We start from the raw sequence: 22,096 nt of genomic DNA, 5'->3' as shown, positions 1-22,096 counted from the left end.
AAGGGAAAAATAAACAAAGTGTTTATGACAAGAGTATCTGGAAGCTTATTTTTATGTATTTGTACTGAGAATGTGATGTTACATTTCAACCTTTTAGATAAGGAACTCTCCTGCAGTCTTGTGATCAAAAAGGCAGGGTGTGAATGGTGGGGTTTTCTGTGCACATCCATGTATATACCCACATTCTTTGATCAACAGCACTTACAGCGTGCATCTTTTTGGGCATGCTCAGACTACTATGCCTCATGCTTTTAGTTCAACCTGCCAAACTGTTAATTCTTCTTTCTTTGTTACTGTGGAGGAATGTTTTCCCTCAGAAGGGAACGGTTATGGTTATCATCAACAGTATAATCATCCTAGAGCCTAGACTCCCTTAAACAAAACAGAAGCTAAGAGGACAGTGCTCCTTCCTCTTTGCTCCTCTTTCCAATTTTTCATAGAAGATTCCTACTGTAAAGCTGAGCAGTGACAGCATTCACAGACCCCGTACAATATCAGAGTGAGCTGAAAATATTTTATCTCAATTCAGGGAGACGAAGACCATGTTGTGAGCCTGTGCTACGAGACTGTTTGCGATGGCCACTCAGTCCTGCTTTTCTGTCCATCCAAGAATTGGTGTGAGAAGCTGGCAGACATCATTGCCAGGGAATTCTACAGTTTGCAACAGGCAGAAAGTAAGAGAAAAGTATTTAATCGAAGACTGTAGTAGTATCTGTAATAACTTTAATGTAAGTTAATTTTAGTAGAAAAATATTTTCTAAAAATATTTTCTCTCTGAAGGTTCTGCAAAAAACTCATCCCTTTCCCCAGTTGTTGTGGACAGAGAAGGTATAGATGAGGTCCTGGATCAGCTGAGGCGCTCTCTCTCAGGTCTGGACTCTGTGCTCCAACGTACCTTACCGTGGGGAGTGGCATTTCATCATGCAGGTATTTCTGAATATGTAGGTCTTGCGTTCTGTAAAAGTTAAGTCGTATGTGTTCTTACTGCTGTAGTTACCAGCAATTTACCAGTTTCTTTTAGCTTTCTGTAGCTTATGACTTAACATACAGGAAGGGGTAAACTTGAAATTCTTTTATTGTGAACAAAGACTTAACTCACTAATTGTTATGATAAATTTCTTCTCTACTGTGTTAGTTAACAGCAACTTTCTAGATGCAACATAAAAATTTATATGAAATACCTAAAAAATTAACCAATTTGCAGCCCATAGATTTTCAGATTCTTCCTAAAGCTGCTATGGTATTTCAGAGCAATTTTTCTCAACGTAGTAATGAAATAGATGAGTAAAAAGAAGTTTACTATGAAAATCAAAACAAAATGAGAGTGCCACCAAGGCTTCTGGCAGGATGTTTTATTTCTTACCTGCAGGAGTGCATGTAACCTGCTGACTTACTGAGGGAAAGAATCAACTGTGGAAGATAGAAGAGTATTTATGGCATTGAATATATAGGGGACATAACTCCAAATGCTTATAGAGTATGAATTTTTTCTTCTAAAGAATAAATTTGGTCCAAAACTCTCAAGGAAATGTAGAAAGATGCAAATTAGACCTGTAACCTAGAATGGAAATGAGGAAGGATTACAGGATGTAGGATTCCAGCAAATGACTGAATCCTAATTTCTTGCTGTGTGTTATAGCCACTTTCCTTTTTTTCATTGCATTTCCTTATTTATTTTCCTTATTTATTTTCTTGCAACATATGTAAATATGTAGTAAATTGTTCATCTTGCTACAATGTGTACAAATACCTTAGGAAAGCTACTTCATAACTATTTTTGTCGGTTAACTATTCCACAAAGAAAGCTTTGTGGAAATTTTGTTTGCAGTTATGTTATGAAATAAATTAACTGAGGTAGTGTTGCAGTTCTTGTTTCTAGCAATGAATGGCACACGTTCATTGGGTTTGTTTTTTCTTCCTTTTGTTTGACTAATAACATTAGCTCTTTAATCCAATCCCTACATTAGTGGGTTTGCAAAACGTCATCCTGCTTCAGGTCTTACGTTTGATGAACGGGACATCATTGAAGGAGCCTTTCGGCGGGGCGTGATTAGAGTTCTAGCAGCAACATCCACACTCTCCTCTGGAGTGAATTTGCCTGCACGCAGAGTAATTATACGAACTCCTATGTTTGGTGGCACACTGCTGGATGTTCTCACTTACAAACAGATGGCTGGAAGGGCTGGCAGGAAAGGAGTAGACACGGAGGGTAAGCAGAGGCTTTATTAACATTCTCTAAGAACAGTGTTAACCTGATTAAATCCAGGGCAGTGCTTTGCAATTAGTGACTAATTGTGATGAATTTCTTTGCTATTCAGTACGATCAAGTTAATTGAGATGAATTTTTTTGGTATTGATAGAGTAAAAATTGTAATTCCCAGAGGACTCTTTTCACTGCATGAGGTTGACTTTGGTATTTACATGTCAGTTATTCTAAGAATGCAGTATTTTCTTCTTTGAATTCTTGTTATCTTCTAAAGCTCTGTGCATTTGTCTTAATTCTGAAATACATGGTCAGTTCATTAAAACATTTACAGTTTCAGTGAGAAAATTTAAAGTAAACTGCTAATAGGCATGCCTAAGATTTAAGGAAGTCCACAACTGCTCTTGTTGTCTGAAGTTCTGATTTGAGTTTATTAAACTTCCTCTAAACATACTTTTTGTGGATGTTAAAAGTAGTAATGCAACATAGAGACAGGGAAATTTGGACAGTTGTTCAAAGATAAGATGTTTTCATGAAAACAGTGAAACCAATTGATGCTCAACAAAATAATCCTGCCTGCTATTTTAATTTGCGGTGGAAACTTTTTTCTGGATGTCAGTCGAAAAAAAAATGCATTATATGAGTATAAATCCAGTTCAGCATAAACCCATTTCTGCTGAAATATGAAGTTCAGCAGAAGAAGAAAGTGAGATTTGCCCTGCTGATGGTTTCATTGGTGCTTGCTGGAGCCCTGTGTAAGCAAACAGTTCTTATATTTAACTTTCTATTTTTGCTGAAATGGCATAGCAACATGGCATTTTGTGACCTATTTCTCAATCAGCTATCTCTTTATGTTGAAGAAAAAGGCAGCTGCATGTTGTATTTTGAAATTTTCCAGACTTTGTCATTTGAAAATAGCTGGCAGGTGTAAAATTACATTATTTTTTTTTTCCCCTTCAAGTTACAATAATTAGTATCCTTTTTAGACGGTTCTGGTGTGACTGTTTTGCACAGTAAGCAGTTGATATTATGATGATGAGCTTCATGAATGTACCATTTTTTCCCATTTCATGTGGTGTTTTGAATGAGAACATAAAGCTACATTACCAGCTGCTACTCTTCCACTGAATAACAAGACTGGAAGGCAGCAACTTCAGCTGGAAAAAAGTGCCATAAGAATTCTTCTGACAGACAAAAGATAATTTCTGCTGGGATGAAGGTTCCCCTCTCCCAAACATATTAGTATTGAATTGTCTCAGAAGTTTTTTTTCCCCCTGATGTTGTGCTTTAACCTGGAAGGTGGCTGAGCACCACACAGTCATTTGCTCACTCCCCACCTTCCCAGTGGGATTAGGGAGAGAACTGAAAAAAAAAAAAAGAAAAAAAAAAAAGTAGAACTCATGGGTTGAGATAAAATTATTTACTAAGCTAGAGAAAAGGATAATGATTATAACATACATATTTATATATGTATATAACAACTGATATACAAAGCAATTGCTCACCATCTCCCGACCAGCTAGCCCCTTAAGCAATGGAAGAGCGAGATGAACTCCTACCTTCTTCTAAACTCCTTCTACTTGATGTATATAATATGGAATGTCTCTTAACTCAGCTGTCCTACTTCTGTTTCCTTCCAGCTCCTTGGGCCCTTCGCTGAGAATGGCCTTGGCTCTTGTACAACACTGCTTAGCAGTAACTATAAACATCGGTGTGTTTATCAACATAGTTTTTCTCCTAGAAGCAAAACATAACATCATACCAGATACTATGAAGAAAACAATTCCGTGCTGAAAATATGACATGTGATTGGATGCAAATTTAAAAACATTATTTTAGAAATTGACATGGGGTTATTTTTGCATTCATCAAGTGTCATATTCCTAAAGTGAAATAAGTGAATATGTTCATTATTATAGAATCAGAGAATCGTGAAGGTTGGAGAAGAACTCTGTGATCATCTAGTCCAACTGTCCACCTACCACCAATATTGGACACTAAACCACAGCATCCCTAAGTACTACATCAACCCTTTCTTTAAACACTTCCAGGGACAGTGGCTCCACCACTTCCTTGGGCTGCCTGTTCCAATCTGATGGCACTTGTTGCAGTTTTTAGTGAGTTCAAAAGCGATTTTTTTTTGAAATTTTACTCTTCCTGTACTTTTCCCTTTGACAGCTGTTCACAAATGTATGCACTGCCAAAAAGCAGTGACATGAATAAGTTGTGACTGTGAACTGAGGGATATTTTTCTCTGGTAATTTAGGGCTTACAAAAGTCTGGAAAAATATATGATCAAATGTTTGAGTTGAATATCTGATTGCAGCTCTATGCATTCAATTTAAAACTTGCAGGTAAAATATTTATGTTAAATGAAAATGGAGTTGCAAACAGAAATTTACTAATATTGACAATCTTGAAGCCTATTCTCAAATTCCTGAATCAAAATAGGAAGCAAAGCCACATACTCTTAATTGATCACAGAACTGTGTTTAGCCAGTGCATCAAAATGGACTGCACTGTGCAGTCCCTGTGTCTTGCTTACAGCCCAGGCAGAGCTGATTGCACACTGACATTTGGTTGGTATGAGCGATGGGTACCTGCTAAGCAGGGAAGACCTGCTGCCAGTGAGCGGGTTGCATTGCAGGCTGAGCTGGGCTGCTTGCAGCTTACAGGCTGTGGGTTGGACATGTTTGTCCTAGACTGATTCCTCTGGGCTGCATTGTATTTCCAGCGTATATCAGGAAAGTTGAAATCTCCCATGAGAACAACCGCAGGCAATTGTGCAACTTCTGCCAGGAGCTGTAGAATGCCTTGACTGTCTCTTCGTCTTGGTTAGGCAATCTATAACAGACCCCCACCTGGATGTCTGCCTTGTTTGCCCTCCCTGTGATCCTTACACACAGAGGCTGGATCTTAGCATTCCCAGCCCCAAGCACTACAACACTGAAATGTACTCTAACATAGTGAGCCAAGCCATTGCCCCTTCTTCCTTGCCTATCCTTCTGAAGAGCTTATAGCCATTCACTGCAGTACTCCACTTGCAGGAGCGAACACACCATATTTCAGCAATGGTAACTAAGTCATAGTTTGCCTGCCACACAATAGTTTCCAGCTCTTTCAGTTTGTTTCCCATGCTGCCTACATTGGTGTAGATGCACTTCAGCCGAGCCATTGGCCTCAGCCACAGTCCTGGCATTGTTCCCCCAGACTCACTTCTTAGTGAGCCTTGTTTCATCCCCTTCCCTCTTCATACCTAGCCTAAAGTCCTGTCAATGAGCTCTGCCAGCTCCTAAGCTAGGATCTGTTTCTCTTTTTGAGACCCTTCTGCAGTCATCAGGCCAGGTGCTGAGTGAACTGCCCCATGTTCAGAAAAACCCCAAATTCCTGTGGTGGTATCAGCCTCTAAACTTTTTATCATTTATTTGGGTTTTTCTGGTCCTCTCAGTATCCCTCCTTGCCACTGAAGGGATAAGCTGTACTCTATACTTCCTCTCCAAAAACTAACCACCCTAATCCTCTGAAGTCCCTTTTGATAGCCCTTAGGCTTCTCTCAGCAAATTCGTCACTGCCAGCCAGAACTGTCAGTGAAGGGTAGTAATCAGAGGGGAGAATCTAGCCAGGAAGTCACTGGTAAAGTTTTACTGGCAAACAAAACTAGAAACCAGGTAACACATTTATTTCTTTTCCACTTACAGGTAGAGATATGTTGAATACATTATTATGTATAAAACATAATACAATCTTTTTTTCACAGTGTCACCAAGGTAGGAAAGGACCTCCAACATCATCTGGTCCTTCTCTCCACCTACCACCAAGATTTCCCCACTTAAGCCATGTCCCTTATTACAACATCTAAACGTTGTTGAACACCTCCAAGGATGATGACTCCACCATCTCCCTGGGCAGCTTGTTCTGGTGCCTAACCATTCTTTCAGAGAATAATTTTTTCCTAATGACCAACTTGAACTGCTTTTAATTGAGTATTTTTTTGCCTGGCTAGCCAATAGTCTAGTGTTTATTGAATCTGGTTCTAGCCAAGACTTTTATTCTCATCTGAAATGTTCAGTGAGGAATCTTATAAAAAGCTCAGTTCCTTCTTTTATTTTTTCAAACTACTTACTAGGTTGCAGTTAATGGATTCAATTTCACAGCTACACTTTGAGAAAGGGTTCCACCCAAATCTTGAGTGACTATCAAATAATGTGAATATCCATTTTTTTTGTTACATTTATCATGCTGAGGTGTCAAAGTTATCCTAGAGAATTCTAGGTCACATCATAACCTAAATATGAAATGAGTTGATATTCCTTATTGCTAAAATCAAAATAAGCTATGATTTCACAAAAATGCTTACAGGCAGTTTGTTATGTTGCCTCTCTCAACAGTGGCAAAAGTTACAGGGTCAACACGTGTCGAAAGTTTCACCTGTCAGGATAAGTGAATCCCAAAGAGACATCCTCTAAGCATGTCTTTCATCCTTCGGTTCATTTACGTAGTTATATTTAGTTGTATATGGTTACTTAACCTACAGTGCATTTGTAGTATTTATTCTGTGCCTGTGCAGTTGTGTTTTCATTCACTCTGGATTTGCTTATTACTGCAGCATTATTGTGGCTATAGTCTTATCATAACTTAATGTTCCTAGAATGTTACTAAGATATCAACTGACAAAATTACCTTGGTTTTCAGCCTATGTGCACTTAAATCTTCTTATAATAAAACATATTTGTTGCTCAGCTAATCCAAAACTAATGCTCCCTTCTTTGTCAGAGACAAGAATTCATCTATTCTGTGACAATTGGCAAAGCTGTGTCTCTTAGGGACCTAGTTACCTAGTTTCTCTGTAATAGTTTTGTTTGAAGAAAACCTTGGCTTTATGTGACCATTGCGTTTCCCTCTTGTGGTCTGTACTAATATCTCCTAAATACATTAGCTTATTATTTTTACTTCTTGTTTCACAGCTCACCTTTTTTTCGTCTTCCATAGATTTTCAGGATAACTTCAAAATTCTTTATTAGATGTTGTTAGGTAAGGTATACTCAGATGTACTTTCAGTGGAAGCCATTCAGGATACTTAAGATTTTATAAGCCTGTGCACGTATGTGCATATATGGATAGATCAGTGCGCATACAAATTTATATTTATGAAAGTTAAGAGAATGCACAGTTAGATTAATAACTTCAAAGGAATTCTGAATTACTTTGATATCTGAGAATGGAACCTGGTTGACTTAACACAAACTGCTGAAGTGATGTGCAGCTTGTATGTTTTATTCTAACTTTTGAGGATCCTTTCAACTTAATAATTCTGTCAGTTTAACATAGAAAAAAAAAAAAAAAATGATGCCACTGTGTGTCATTGTTCCAGTCAATTCCACAACAAGAAGTAAGAGTAGTTCAACAGTGAAGCAGGTGCTCAGAGAATCTATGCAATCCCCATCCCTGGAGATGGTAAAAGCTGATTTGATAAAGCCTGCCTAAGGAAAATTTGAAATTTGTTCTTCTCTGAGCTTTAAATTCTTAAATATTATGCATCTCTGGAGTCCTTAAATAGCAAAGGCCATATACTCTTTGAAACCTCAAAAAGGTTTTTAATATTTTTACACAGCTTTTTCGAAAGTGCCTGCAGCTTTCCATTCCAGTAATGTCCTCAATGACCTGTATGTAGCTATTTCAATACTGAGATGCAGTGATGTCATTAATGTTTTGGTTTTTTTTCTTCTCTTTTTCTTCCCGCATAGGTGAGAGCATTTTGGTTTGCAAGCCATCAGAAAGATCAAAAGGAACTGCTCTACTTCAGGGATCTCTCAAGCCTGTTTGCAGTTGTTTGCTCAGAAGAGAAGGGGAAGGTGTTGCTTCTAGCATGAAAAGAGCAATACTTGAGGTACAGGACATGTGGAGAGAAAGTAGAACACAGCCTGCACTGCCAGTTTATTTTGTGACACCATCAAATATTTTATGTGCACATTCTTTTGTTTCTTCCTTGTCAACCCAAGCAGCTTCAGAAAAAAATTATTTGAATATGCCAGCTTGTTGCAATATTTAGCATTTTGTTTTGTATGTTAAGAATTCTCCAGCAAGATATTAAGCTTGGCTTTTTCATTATTTATACTCAAACTGCAGGCAGAATTGTGTGTAATTCTTAACCTTCAAACATAATAACATAATCTGTTAGTCTTCAATAGGAAATACTTGTATATTACCAGTTCCTGAGGCTTGCTAGACTGATTAAGGCTAAATAACATTTGTAGAGCCTTAAAGATTTTCCCATATCAGCCCTAAAATTATTTGCTTCTTTTACCAGAAATCATTGAAACTTCATTAAAAAAGGAATAAATGTTCATTTTTTTCACATAGATGAGCTTATTTGCTTTTCCAAAGTTGATTTTGGGCTTGAACTGAGCTTAGACATTTTAAGTAGAGTGATCTTCTTTGCTGTACTGTTCCTATTATCTTTTATGAAAGCATCTTTTGTACTTAGAGCTTGGTTTGTGATTCCATGGTTATAGAATTTTAACCAGACCATTCCAAATTTGAGTTTACTTTTCTACATAAGAACTATCTAAAGGTGTCCTCCTTTCTGGTGGGAGCACTTTATTACATGAAATAAATCCTCTGAAGTCATGAAAGAGAGCTTTTAGTGAAATACCGTTCTGTCTCAAGGAAGATGCACATAGGTAAGTGACCCACAGGGGAAAAACAGTTATGTGAAAAACAAATAATAAATAGATAAATGCATATTGCAATATGATCTAAGCAAAATGCCTATATCTAGTCCCAATTCTAAATTGCTACTCTGTTCATGTTCACTTTCAAAATACTAGGATAAGGTTATTATTAAGTCCTTCACTTTTTGATAAAGTGTCTAACTTTTTGTCAGGAGATACTCTTAAAGGTTGGCAGTTAATTTGCCTCATGTTCTTCTCTTGTAATGGTTCTTTAAAATTTGAGTAGGTGATGGATCAGTCTTTTCTCAGATCTGATGTTCTATCCTGCTGTTTCTCTGACAAGATGAGCAAGTCATTTCCTTCAACAGATCATTGTGAGTGGAGTTGCCAGCACTCCAGATGATGTGCAGACTTATGCCTCTTGCACTCTTCTTGCATCCAGCTTGAAAGAGAACAAGCAAGAAAATGAGAAAGAACAAGACAAAGTGCAGAAAGGACCTATTGAAGCTTGTATAGCATGGCTGCTGGAGAATGAATTCATTCAGATTCTGGAATGTGCCAATGATAAGAAAGGTAACACTGTTGTTCTGCGTTCTTTTTCTTACTAGTGATTGCAGTTAGCAGTTTTCAACCAGTGTACCTTTTGCAGATGAGTAAATGTCGGATGCATTTGTTTTTTTTAATGGTGTCAAGAAGATTTTAGCTTTTAAGGAAGTGTCTTCATACCTGCTTAAACATTTTTGCATCATGAGTTCTTGGAAGGCCTCTGCACATCACTCTTAAGACTGATACATTCTAATCTACAGGTTTCTCAGCTATCTTTAAAAAAGGTGAACATTTACTGCAGGATTTGTGCAGATGAATTATAGACTATAATTTTAATTTTTTCTGAAGAAGAACTGGTACATTCTGGGAGAGTGAAGTACTGTACTAGAACTGTTCGTTGCATTAGTTTGCACTTTCTCCTTATTTGGGCAATGTTCTTAAGATGGCTTCAGATGAGACTCTTTACAGTAATAGAATCCATGTTACAATTTGACTGTATGTCTTTTATTAAGGAAAGATGATGTACTTGATGGTCTCAAGAAAGAAAAGTCCATTAACTCCTAGGCAGAATGTCAGCTGGAATTGTGATGCTTTTTGTTAAAATAGCTACCATAAGTGTTAATCTCAGTAGTTAGAGGGATCAAAACTTGTGATCTGGCCTCTAAAAAAACCTAGGGTAGGCTCTAGAAAATATCTTAATTTATTGTTTCTAATTTCCTGCCTTCAATGTGGAGCAGTACTCCGTTTCTGTTTGAAAAAGCAATTGGAAAAAGTTAATAGAATCTGTAAAATATGATGCCTGCTCTGAAAGTTATGCTTCCTATTTTATTATGTTGGCCTGTGATGGCAGAGAGAGATGTTGGTGACATGGCAGTAGAGGTTTAACCTTCCCACCATTATTCCATTACATGCTGCTGCCGTGTGACAGAGGGCAGCAGAGGAGCAGTCTGAAAAATGGTAACTGACATGCAAGTGTGTGTGAAGCAAATGCGTGTCACTGAATTCCTCCACACAGAAAAAATGGCACCCGTTGACATTCCTTAACGCTTGCTGAATGTTTCTGGGGATCAAGCAGTGGATGTGAGCACAGTGGGGCAGTGGGTGGTGGTTTCAGCAGTGGTAACAGTGACAGTGAGTCACCTCCGTTGCTGCAGATATTTTAAAGCATGGCATGCAGGCTCTTGTTCATTGCTGTCAAAAATGCACAGCTAGTGGTGGTGTCTGTGTAAAAGTAGTGTTTTGTAACTGAGAATTTTCTCTATCAGCTGATGTAATTGTGCTCTTTGTATCTGTTGTCTTTTCCTTGGAAGTAAATAAGAGGCATTATTTTTGGAGAGATCCATGCACACTGCAATATGAATGTGAGGTATAAACTTACACTTAAATGTGTATTTATGTGTTATTTATTTATTTTTAACAGCAAAGATTTTTCATCCAACACATCTTGGCTCTGCTACTCTTTCATCTTCTCTTTCACCAACGGAAGCAATGGAAATTTTTTCCGACCTACAGCGAGCTATGAAAAGCTTTGTTTTGGAGAATGATCTGCATATTGTCTATCTGGTAGGTTTTTCATTCTCTGTTTTGAATCTGTTACTTTAAAATCAAAAGAAATGATTGAGAGAAAACAATTCATGGCTCTATGGACACGTGTTTTTTTTTTTTTCTACCTTGCTTGAGTAATCCTTGATGGAAAAAAGTCCTTCTGAGCTAACCTGTTTCCATAGTGTAGACTGATGCTGCATATCCACGTAAGCCCATTTTTATCACCCCTGACTTCTAAAGATGTCAGAAGTTTGTAAGGTTTAGAGGTGGAATACTTGCAATTTTTCTGAGACATTTGAAGATGATTAAACTAATTGGTTTTGATTTGTGTTTGGAATCTGGAGGCTCAGAAAACACTGGAGGGTTTAGCATCTATTTTGCCTACAAAAAGTCTCTGAGAACTCTGTGATTTTTCTTGTCCTGTGAGTGGGATGCTTGTGGGTTTATTTATCTCTGATAGAGTTTATTTGCTTGATGATCCTGCCAGGGCAAAAGGAAGGAGTGTGCTAAATCTTGTGAGTTTGTCAAGGGTTATGTGCATATGCACTTGAAAACTGCTATTTGAGACCTTTGGAGAAGAAATCATGAACCTGTCAAGATTAGTGAGGAGTTGCAGTGAACATCTTAGAATTCATGGCTACGAGGCCTGTCATTGAAGCATCACCCCAGATTTGACAGATGTCTTTAGCCTCCTTAAGTGTAAAGTATATTCTCTTTACCAGACTAATCAAAAAAGAGTTCACGCCGAGAAGAATCTGCTTGGCATTATAGGTGTTGTTGAAGTAGGAATCAAGGGGAGGCTGGATGTTGGGAATGTTTTGGCTGTATTCGTTAGCCTAGTTACTGACTGAAATGGATTTATTTATTTATTTATTTAGAACCTACTAGTTTCCCATATTTACACATTATTCTGTAGTTCTAGAAGACCACATAATATTTTGTTCTATTCCTGCTAGGCAAAGTGATCTGTTTTATGCTATGCAACAGTGAATTTTTCCCTGTTTGTACCTCTAAAACAAGAAAAAGAAAAAAAAAAAGAATTCTGTTGATGTTCTGAGGTAGAGTCAGTGATTAAAAAAAATTGTTTTTATCTTGTATTTTGTTGTTGCAGCAGATTGTCCGATGTTATTTTAAATCAAATACAGTTTCAAGCAAAATGTTATTGAGATTTGCTTCCATTAACCCAGTCTAAAGCACTTTCTTGCAAAGTTCATTCATTATCAAGGCTGAAGATTTTTTTTAAAATAGAAGTGTTGTTCTTTACAGGTTTCTTATGAGTTGCAGGGGAATTATCCACTATAATGCTTTCAATTTCTCAGGCTTGAGTCTATTACTTTTACAAAAATGAATTTGAACAAGTTGTATTTTAGAAAATTAAATTAAAACAAAAATGTTAGTCTAGGATAAGGGTTTTCTTTAAAAACAAATGGCAAAAAGACAACCAATAGCAGACATTTAAACACGGTCTCCACCTTTTATGTCTTGTTTTTCTCTTGCAGCATGTTGATACAGATACGGAGATGTTCTTTTCCCTCATAGAATCATAGAACTGCTCAGTTTGGAACAGACCTTAAAGATCACCAAATCCAATCACAGCCTAACCATACTACCCTAACTCTAACAACCTTTCACTAAATCATGTCCCTGAGCACCACATCCAAATGGTTTTTAAACACATCCAGGGATGGTGACTCAACCACCTGCATGGGGAGCCTATTCCAGTGCTTAACAACCCTTTCTATAAAGAAGTTTTTCCTGATAGCTAACCTAAACTTCCTCTGGTGCAACTTGAGGCCATCTCCCCTCGTCCTGTCACCAGTGAGAAGAGGCCAGCCCTGCTCTTGCTGTCAGCACCTTTCAGACACTGGAAGAGAGCAATAATGTTTCCCCTCAGCCTACTTTTCCCCAGACTGAACAGCCCTGGTTATACCCTCGTATATTCAAACTGACTGTGCTGACTGAATGATAACAGAATTGTTTTTCTGTCTAAAAGTATGTGAAAGCTTTGAATAGCTTTTTTTGTTAGTATAAGTAATAGTTGAGACTTAGTGTCCTCAAGGTAAAGTTCAATAAGTACTGGCAAAACCTGTGTTCTCTACTGCTTTATCAGGTGTTATGGCAGTAGTTATTGTGGTTCTAAGAGGCTGATAGATAATCTGTCACTTTTGTTAAAAGAGAATAAAAACACTACTTAAAAAATCTTACAGTGGCTCAGATTTATGGAGCGATCTGGCAAAGATTCCAAGTTCTTTCATTGTTAGAATACCCACATGAATCATATCATATCTCATATCTAATCAGTACAAATATTAAAAAACTAGGTTAGAAAATCTTTCACTTTTTTCAAGGTACATGGTTATGACTCAGTGCCTCTGAGTTATGTGTGGGATGCCTCAAGCACATTCTATAGACTGCATTTTTGTTTACTGAGAGCTGCTCTGTTTCTCCGAAATAGTTTTTGGCATTATCTTGTTTTCTTAGGTCACCCCAGTGTACGAGGATTGGACCACAATTGATTGGTACCAGTTTTTCTGCTTATGGGAGAAGCTGCCTGCCTCAATGAAGCGTGTGGCTGAGCTGGTGGGGATTGAAGAAGGCTTTCTGGCTCGCTCTGTAAAAGGCAAAATTACAGCTAAAACCGAAAAACAGTACAGACAAATGGCCATCCACAAAAGGTAGCCACAAACAGATCTGAATGTGCAAAGACAGGAGTCTATAGCTTGAAGAATTGATAGGTTCTTTGTTTTCAGGGAGTGGTTTTCTTGCTGACTGACCTGATTAGGTCAGATATATCTACAGACACCATGGGCCCAGTGTGCTCTGTACCAAGAAGATGTTTGTGTCGTGTTATTTGGAAGCCAACTTCCGTGTTTCTTTATTGTGCTATGCTATAGTACTACTCTGTCTATCCCGTTCACAGAGTACTCTAATGTGACCTGGATGATGATCTCTGAGGATGCTTTTTTTCTTTATTCTTTAGATTTTTCACCAGTCTTGCCCTCCTGGATTTGATCAGTGAAGTTCCCTTAAAAGATATGACCAACAAATATGGTTGTAGTCGTGGCCAACTTCAGTCCTTACAGCAGTCTGCTGCCACCTATGCAGGTGAGTTTTGTGCGCAAAATCTCAGCAGGAAACTTCAGGTAGTCTATTTTCTTTCCTTCCGGGTAAGGAGATAAGAGTCACAGTGTATAACAACAAGCAGTCTTGTAAAACCACTTCCAAATTTATAGCTTTATCTGTGGCTGCCCCTGCTTTAAGATGGAACCCCGGTGCATGCTGTGGGAATGGGGCCAGCTGGGTGAAATCAAGCAGTGCTGAAGCATGCTAATGGCTATGGGAACCATCTGTGTAATGTGCAGAAACAAAGTTTGTCTGATACTAAGTGTGAAAAAACGTACAAGTCAATTCTGAATCTTTGCTGTATCAGAAAGAGAACATTTCAGAATGGGTTAGGTCTTGGATCTCTGAGACAGAGTGGCTTTTTCCTGGTTACAAAGGTAATGATCATAAAACATAATTTTACAGTTTTAAAATCAGAGTGGATAGTTTCCAGGTCATTTATCACCAAATAACAAGAGGTCAGAGAGGTCATATTTACCATAACCTCTTTCAGACAGCTGTGTAAGAGTAGAGGTAGCTGCTCACCATGTGAGAATTTCTTTCTATTATTTAAACCAAGTCTTTCGTTACTCTGTAGATGGAGCTTCAGTTTCTAATACGGTTTTATCTCAACTTGTGAAACCCTATGCGTGGGTTGCAGCATGAGTCAAAGCCCCAAAATGAAAAGGTCACGCCAACTGATGCTGAGTAGTTTAAATTAATTTTGATAGTATAAATAACTTCTTGTTATAATGGTTTCACAATTCTCTATTCCCAGTGTTAATCATTTTTTCAGCAATCAAGTAGGTAAGTGCAGGTTCAAGAGTAATTTGGAAAGTAAAATGAACTGTTGACATGACATATAGTTAGGAGAGATGATAAAAAAGCTGTATTCTGTAATTACTGTTAAAATATGGCAGTGAGGTGTGCTGTGTCTTTCAGTTATTTTCATACTCTTATAAATACAATCTATGAGTAAGAAACTGTCTTTTCCCTGCTCTTTTCCTCCTCCAATGTTCTGAGGACTGCAGCTATAATCTTTATAGTGAACTTCGCTAGCTCCTGTAGTGCTGTCAGTAACTGAAATTGAGCAAGTCAAGTTCTTCTTGTAAGGACGTCACTGCAGAGTGCCTTCTCTTAGTGCCTCTCATCATTGCTTTTCCACTCTTCTTCAGTGTGTTTGGTTTATATCCTGTTACAGGATATGCATGTGTTTCATTTCATATTTGCATAACTAGAGTCTTTAAAAAAGCAGTGTTGTTCAGAATTTCTACCTCACTTATGAACTATTTAGTTCTAGATAAAGTTGACTTCTGCAAGAGCAGTTCCTAAGCAGAATGTTGTAATAAACATGAATTAGGTGGCCATTTCTGTAAGTACTGGGAAAGAGAAATGTGAAGAGGATGACTGTTCGGATGTGGAGTTGAGACTGATGCACCTTCTGTGTTCCAGGCATGGTAACAGTTTTCTGTAATCGATTGGGTTGGCACAACATGGAGCTGTTGCTCTCCCAGTTCCAGAGCCGCCTCACTTTTGGGGTTCACAGGGAGCTTTGTGACCTGGTACGAGTCTCTCTGCTGAATGCACAGCGTGCCAGGATGCTTTACAACGCTGGCTTTGTCACAGTTGCTGATCTTGCTAAAGCCAATCCTGGTGATGTGGCAGCTGCTCTGAAGAATTCAGTACCATTCAAAAGGTGAGAAATCAGTGAGTCCAGAAGTCAAGTCAGAAGTTCATTTACAAGGTGAAGGATTTCAGGATGAAACCTGTAATTAAATTTGACAATCTTTTGGGACTTGTTGCTAAATGTTACTTAAAAATAACTTGTAAGTCTCTGTGACTGATCACAGTAATTACGTGATTACTTTGAAATTAATAATAACACATTGTATTTGCAGCAAGAGATTGTGAGACCTGAATTTTCCTCTTCCTGAATTGAAAATGGTTTTTGGAGGCTATTTGCTGCCTCTAAAAGACTAATGCTTTCGTGCTCTGCCATATGATCAAATGAGTGCATAGTTTATTACTGTATTTAATTTCAGATTCTCTTGAGATTTTCTTGTTAGTGTAATGGCAAAATTCGTACATCAGGTACCTGTTGGACTCTGCCATGATACCTGCCATGATACTCCCTGATTCATGCTCCTGAGGTTACCTTTCTTTGCATGAGTTCACGGAAGAGGATCAATTCAGACCTAGATTTTATCCCGGTAGGGAGCTGGGACTTATCTGGGGCACGTATTTGTATGCAGAAGCTTGGAATTCTAGGGTATGCACTGTAGATGTAGTCAGTAATATCTTTCATTGACATCATTGAAATTTGGTAGAAAACTGAAATTGTTATCTCCTATTAAGCAAGATGCATTTATGGCTTCACAGAAGCACTAACTGAAATAGGAGCAGAGCAGAATAAGGTCAGCTCCTCACGTTGTTTGCTATTTTCTGCATAAATTTCACATCTGTTTGTTGCCTTTCCCTTAGTGGTCGCAGGGCTGTGGATGAAGATGAAGAATCGGTAGAGGAGCGTCGGACTGTGCGCAGCATCTGGATGGCTGGAATGAAGGGCTTAACAGAAAGTGAAGCAGCTTCCCTCATTGTAGAGGAAGCCAGGGAACTTCTTCAGCAGGACTTGGCAGCGATGGGAGTGCAGTGGAACCCAGAGTCTTTTCTTGAGGCATCATCTATGATCAGCAGTGAGTCAGAGATGGAAGACAGACTACATAAGCCAGTTGCAGAGCTATCTTCTGAATCTTCTGTGATGTTAAACAAAAAAGAGTGTGGAGTTCAGAATCATAAGGGCCTTGGCTCTCAGTCTGGAAACATATCAGATACTAAAAAGGGGTATAAAATGCGGCTAAGCAGTAGTACAACACGCTCTAGATTTGAGAGTGAAGTCACATGCAAGAAACAGGCTCAAGCAGATGAAAGAAATGGTGATACTGCCCACAGTGCTAGAAAATGGCCCAATATGAGCAGAGACAAAGAAAATGTGGAAGGAATTCTTAGGGTCAAAAACAAGACAGATTCCAAAAAAGTAAATCCAGAACTCCATACTGAGCAAGGAAAGACACCAACATTAGCAAAAATGTCTTCAGCCTCTAGATTGTTAAGAAGTGAGGACACACATTTAAACCGGACTAGGAACAAAAACGCTTCTTCAAAACTGCAGAAGTCACTGCTTGAAGATTCAAATGTGGTTATCATGGACATTAAAAAACCTTCTGCTTTCCTCTCCAGCATTTCTAAAGATAACTTATTTTCAGACCAAAACAATAAGGAATGTCCAGAAAAAATGTCTGTAACTCAAAAGGTTTCAAATTCTGTACAAATGAGGGAAAATAATGTAGGGAGAAAAGATAAATTGGATATTTTATTTACAGAACTTTCTAACTCCAATGAAGGCAAGCATATGGAGAGAGCAGATTTTCAGGCAACTGTTACATTACAGAGTATTCCACACATCAACAAGGAGACACATGATAATGTAGAAAGTAAAGTAATACCTTCTAAGGCTAGAATACAGAGAAATAAAACTACTGCTGATACGTACAATAAAATCAGTGAAATGCAAACAGATGTGAGCTCTGCTGAGTTGAAGGTTGATAAGCAGCATACTGCTTTAGATGCAGGTCATTGTAATGTAAACACTAACTGCTCTGGAAATATATGTGTCCTTGATGACAATAGGAAACAGAAGTCTGTGTACTTTTGTCCTGGTGGTGATAAATTCTACCATGCTGAGATCCAGAATGGTGGTATAAGTGGGAACAAAATACCTAATGGAAAATTGTTACAAGCTGGAGCACTACAAAAAGGCTACGATCATCCTAAGGATTTTATGAAAGACTCTATAGTAAAATTCAGAGCTATTTGTGATGCAGATGATGTTCAGAATTGTCCATCCTCTGGTTTGATTTGTGTCTCTACAGACTTTGAAGATAGCTTCCAGTTGGATACTCAGACCGAGAGGATAATAAAACAGGAGGCAGCAGCTGAAATCACGCGACAGCAGGGAATACAGGATTCAGAACTGGCAGTAGTACCTCAGCAGGAAATCTCCATGAAACTGAGCACTTTGCAGTCTGGGAATGCTACTGGGGAAAGGCTAGATGCAACAGTAAGGAAACTAGGCTTATCAAGTATTATCACAACAAATAATGTTATAAAAAACACAGATCAGCACTGCAGTAACAAAATGTTGGAGTCTGAAGACCTTAATGCACAGCCTGTAGCAAAAGAAATAGAATCTGCACCTGTCCTCAAAGGAAGTGACTACTCAGTGACTGATTCTCAGCTGAATAGTTTTCTACAGTATTATCAGACCCAAAATTCATTGAAAGGGGAGAGTGCTTCTAAAGGTCCCAATAGTGCAACCTGCCCTCTTGATAGGGAGCACTTTGTGGAAGAAGAATACCATCCTGTCATGGATACAAGCCTGAATATGAGTGATGGCTTGTTGTTTGATGATAGCTTCACTAATGTCAGTGATCTCTCAGCTGTGAACATCATGGAAACTGACAGAAAGGAAGCTGAGGGGAGGCAGGGAGCTTTGCTTCCTGCAGGTGGTCTTGTTGAGAATAAATCTGATGCCAGTGACAATTGGAGGGAGCATGAGGATCCAGCACAGAATAATGATGCATCTCTAGTATTCTCTGATCTCATAGCTGAAGTTTTAGATCATGCAAACTCCCCAACTTTTTTAGGAGATTTTCCTTGTACATCTCACGGTCAGTCTAAATTAAGAAACATGGTGATTTGTGAAAATGATTCCAATCCAAAGGATTTAGAAGTAGATCATGGTAAAAAGCTCCAGTGTAGCCAGCAAGTATTAGATAAGAAAACCCATCCATTAGTGTGGACTGACCACTCGTTTGAACTGAGTCCAGGACTTCAGGATGTACTAGACAAATGGCCTAGTCCTTCAGGCACTGAACTTGTTCAAGTAAATGTAAGAAACTCCTGTCTGAAAGGAAATTTAGTTGCTTCAATTGCTAATCAAAAGCCAGATGCAATTTTTGAATTTGAACATCATCAGCTAGAGCCTTTGCCTAATTGTTGGGATTTAAAAGACTATTGCAAAGTTAAAGAAAACAAAACAAAAGACTCGGATAATCAAAAATCAGACTGTGTAACACTTATGCTCAGGGGAAGCAACAGGACATCCTATCCTCCACCAGATAATTGTAATGGATTTATTCCTCCAACACCTCCCAAAGAGCTTTTTCCAAAAAGTTCTGTATCTTTCTCTGTGAAATCTGCAAGGAAGAGACAGGTTGCCAGCATGAATGAAGAGCAACTGGTTCTGCCACAGCACAATTGTGAGAGTGACGTGGAGCAGCAGGCAGTTGGGAGGGTAGCCTCAACTGAGGCTGATGAGATAAAAGATGATTCCACTATAGACAAAGACTTTTCACTGCAGCTGTCTCAGGATGTTTTTCCACTCACTCCCTCAAGTGCTGAAGGGTTCACTATTGTTGATGTAGCAGGTGACAAAACACTTTTCCAGACTTTTCTTGCAGAATGGAAGGAGAAAAGCAGATTCTCCATCTCAGTGGCATGTGAAAGAAGAAAATGTCTTTTGTCAACCAAATCAACAATTGGTGGCAGATTCAAACAAGGTTAGTTCCATGTTTGTGAACAACATGATGGCATCTTCAGCTTAAAGCAGCAGTGATGAAGAAAAGAATTTGAAAAAGGAGGAAAATTACTGGCACTAATTTAATGTTGTCTATCTCAGTAAAGCAAAGGAGATAAATGTTAGTAGAGAATGGAGAACTGATGTCAGACACTGTACTCCTAGTTCTTTGCTGGTTGCGGTGAAGTGTTAGCAGCTTGTTTGTATATATGAAAACATCTAAACGTATTTAACATTTCATATCTAATTTTAAACAAATCTGTTGTGCAGTCCCTTTATCACACGTATCATTCCATGTCATAAATTTTAGTATAAATTTAAATAAAATTATGTATTTAACAGTGACCTCTAGGGATTGTTCAGGGTCTCTACCAGGCAGCAGTACTTGTGAGAGTGCTTCTGAAGCAAATATTTCCACATTTGGAGAATATTAATTTGGTAAACTGTATCCATGTATGAAATTCAGGGTCAGCCTCTGGATTCTTGCAATAGTGTTTAATTTTCCTTCCCACAGAAGTATGCATTTGCTGCAGATTGTTTGCTGCCATATAAGCTATTTCTTAAAAAACATAAGATGGAGTTACAGTTTTTGCTATTGTATAATCATAATAACAACAACAAAAAAATATTTCTCTATGAAAATATAGTTTCGATGGACAAATCTGTAACGTTTTACAGAGTGAAAGGAAGCAGTGTTGTTCTGCCTGAACTTCTGAAGAGATTTCTAGGAGTTTTGCAGGAATGCTGCATTCGTGATTGTTTCTACTACAAGAGAAGAGAAACTGCTGTGTCCTAAACATCTTCACCGTCCCCCTTTCCTCCCCCCCCCCCACCCCCCGAAAAAAAAGAGAAACACAGATATTTTCTCCATATAGATAGAAATAAAGGTATATATTCACATTTAACAAATTTAAGCTCAGCTGTATGTGTCTACATTTTCCAGAACCAAACTCTCCTATATTTATAGATGTCATTTTGTAATTATAACTTAAAAATATTCCCTTAGGAAATTCTCCCCAGTGGATGCAGGTCAAAGATGATGGATTTCCTGTCCAATACTGTGAAGACATATTGGTAGTTGGACTGGCAGTCTGTTGGGGTGGAAAAGATGCCTACTATATATCTTTACAGCAGATGCAAGACCAGACTGGTAAGTGAGCAGACAGGCTGTGATGCTTTATATGACAATGCATTTCAAGAAAGTACTTGTGATAGTTTTTTGGAAGTGTTACGGTTATTCCTTACTCAGCTCAGTTGTGTGATGGAGTAATTTAACCATGTTATTTTTCATCACTTTAAGTGTTCAGCAGGCTTGAACAAGTTGCTATGTATAGATTTGTACTACCAGGTGATTGGCACAAGCAAAGAACTGCTGCTCGTGTGGTGGACCACTTACGTGTTGACTTACTCCTGCGTTCTCTTTAGCTTACCTGCTTTTCTCTTTCAACCTCTTTTAGCTTTCACTCTAAATCTGACATTAGAATAAGGCCCAGTCTGCTCTTATCGCTAAGTTTTGATTCCTGGCCCTCCTTATTTAGTAGTATAAACACAGCATGTTTTTTGGAATCACGTCTATTTTGAAAAAATAGATAAAGTCTGTATAGGTTTATTGTTACGAATTTACTGTCGTAGTGTACTTTCTTTTTATGTTAGTTACTTGCATTTAAGATTATCTCTCTTTTCTTTTACATTGGGTAAAATGTTGATTACGGTTGCATTTTCTACTTTAGAAATCAGTCCGAGTTTGGCACCACCACCTTTGGACAAAAACCTATCTGTAACAGAGAGACTGCATCATCTGCAGCTGTACCTGCAGGAGAAGCACGAGCGCTCACTTGTCATGTATAACTTCATTCAGCACTACAAGACCCTGCTGCTGGCTTGTGGCATCTCCTTGGAAGGAAGTTTTGAGGACCCAAAGGTTGGCAGGATTAAGAAATTTAACTTGGGTGAAACACATAAGTGGAAATGCAGGAGTACCTTCTGGTGCTTCTGTAATTTAGATTTGAATATGAATGTACATCAGAGGGTTTTGGGAAACTTTTTTCCAGTGGAAAATGTAGAACAATATTAAGAGAAATTTTCATGCAAGGTGCGTGTTCATGTTGCCTACAAGAGAAACAGGCCAGATTCAATGTTATTTATAACACATTAATATTTCATTCCTGAATACTTAAATTGAGAGGATAAGTTTAAATCTCACCCGTCGTAGTGGACAGGGCTGAACTCTTGTACTGTTGCTTATAAGAAGCCAGAGACTGAAATGTTGGAAGCATTTCTGATCATATTATTGAATCTGAGATTAGAAGATTTTGTTACCGAAGAGTTTATCTGCTGTGTGTCTGGATTACTTTACTACCACTATTTTCTCAAAACAAAACTAAATTTATATGT

The 22,096-nt window shown here is 38.2% G+C and overlaps 1 protein-coding gene across 1 annotated transcript in view; it reads left to right on the top strand.

The window, feature by feature from the left end:
- Positions 1-22,096, top strand: part of POLQ (DNA polymerase theta) — a 55,815-nt gene that overhangs the window by 11,744 nt on the left and 21,975 nt on the right. Inside the window, exons 8-19 of the mRNA XM_042867893.1 lie at positions 530-674; positions 781-927; positions 1,997-2,209; positions 7,948-8,090; positions 9,243-9,447; positions 10,841-10,983; positions 13,447-13,640; positions 13,946-14,070; positions 15,520-15,763; positions 16,549-19,685; positions 20,709-20,852; positions 21,433-21,623. Of these exons, the coding sequence (XP_042723827.1) occupies positions 530-674; positions 781-927; positions 1,997-2,209; positions 7,948-8,090; positions 9,243-9,447; positions 10,841-10,983; positions 13,447-13,640; positions 13,946-14,070; positions 15,520-15,763; positions 16,549-19,685; positions 20,709-20,852; positions 21,433-21,623 (5,031 nt within the window). The remainder of the gene's footprint in view (positions 1-529; positions 675-780; positions 928-1,996; positions 2,210-7,947; positions 8,091-9,242; positions 9,448-10,840; positions 10,984-13,446; positions 13,641-13,945; positions 14,071-15,519; positions 15,764-16,548; positions 19,686-20,708; positions 20,853-21,432; positions 21,624-22,096) is intronic.

Source organism: Lagopus leucura, unplaced genomic scaffold (assembly GCF_019238085.1).
Source record: "Lagopus leucura isolate 7727_CA_CO unplaced genomic scaffold, USGS_WTPT01 Super-Scaffold_100001, whole genome shotgun sequence".
NCBI classification, from domain to species: domain Eukaryota; kingdom Metazoa; phylum Chordata; class Aves; order Galliformes; family Phasianidae; genus Lagopus; species Lagopus leucura.
Note: the sequence above shows the minus strand (reverse complement) of the source record. Positions and strands in the feature narration are given on the sequence as shown.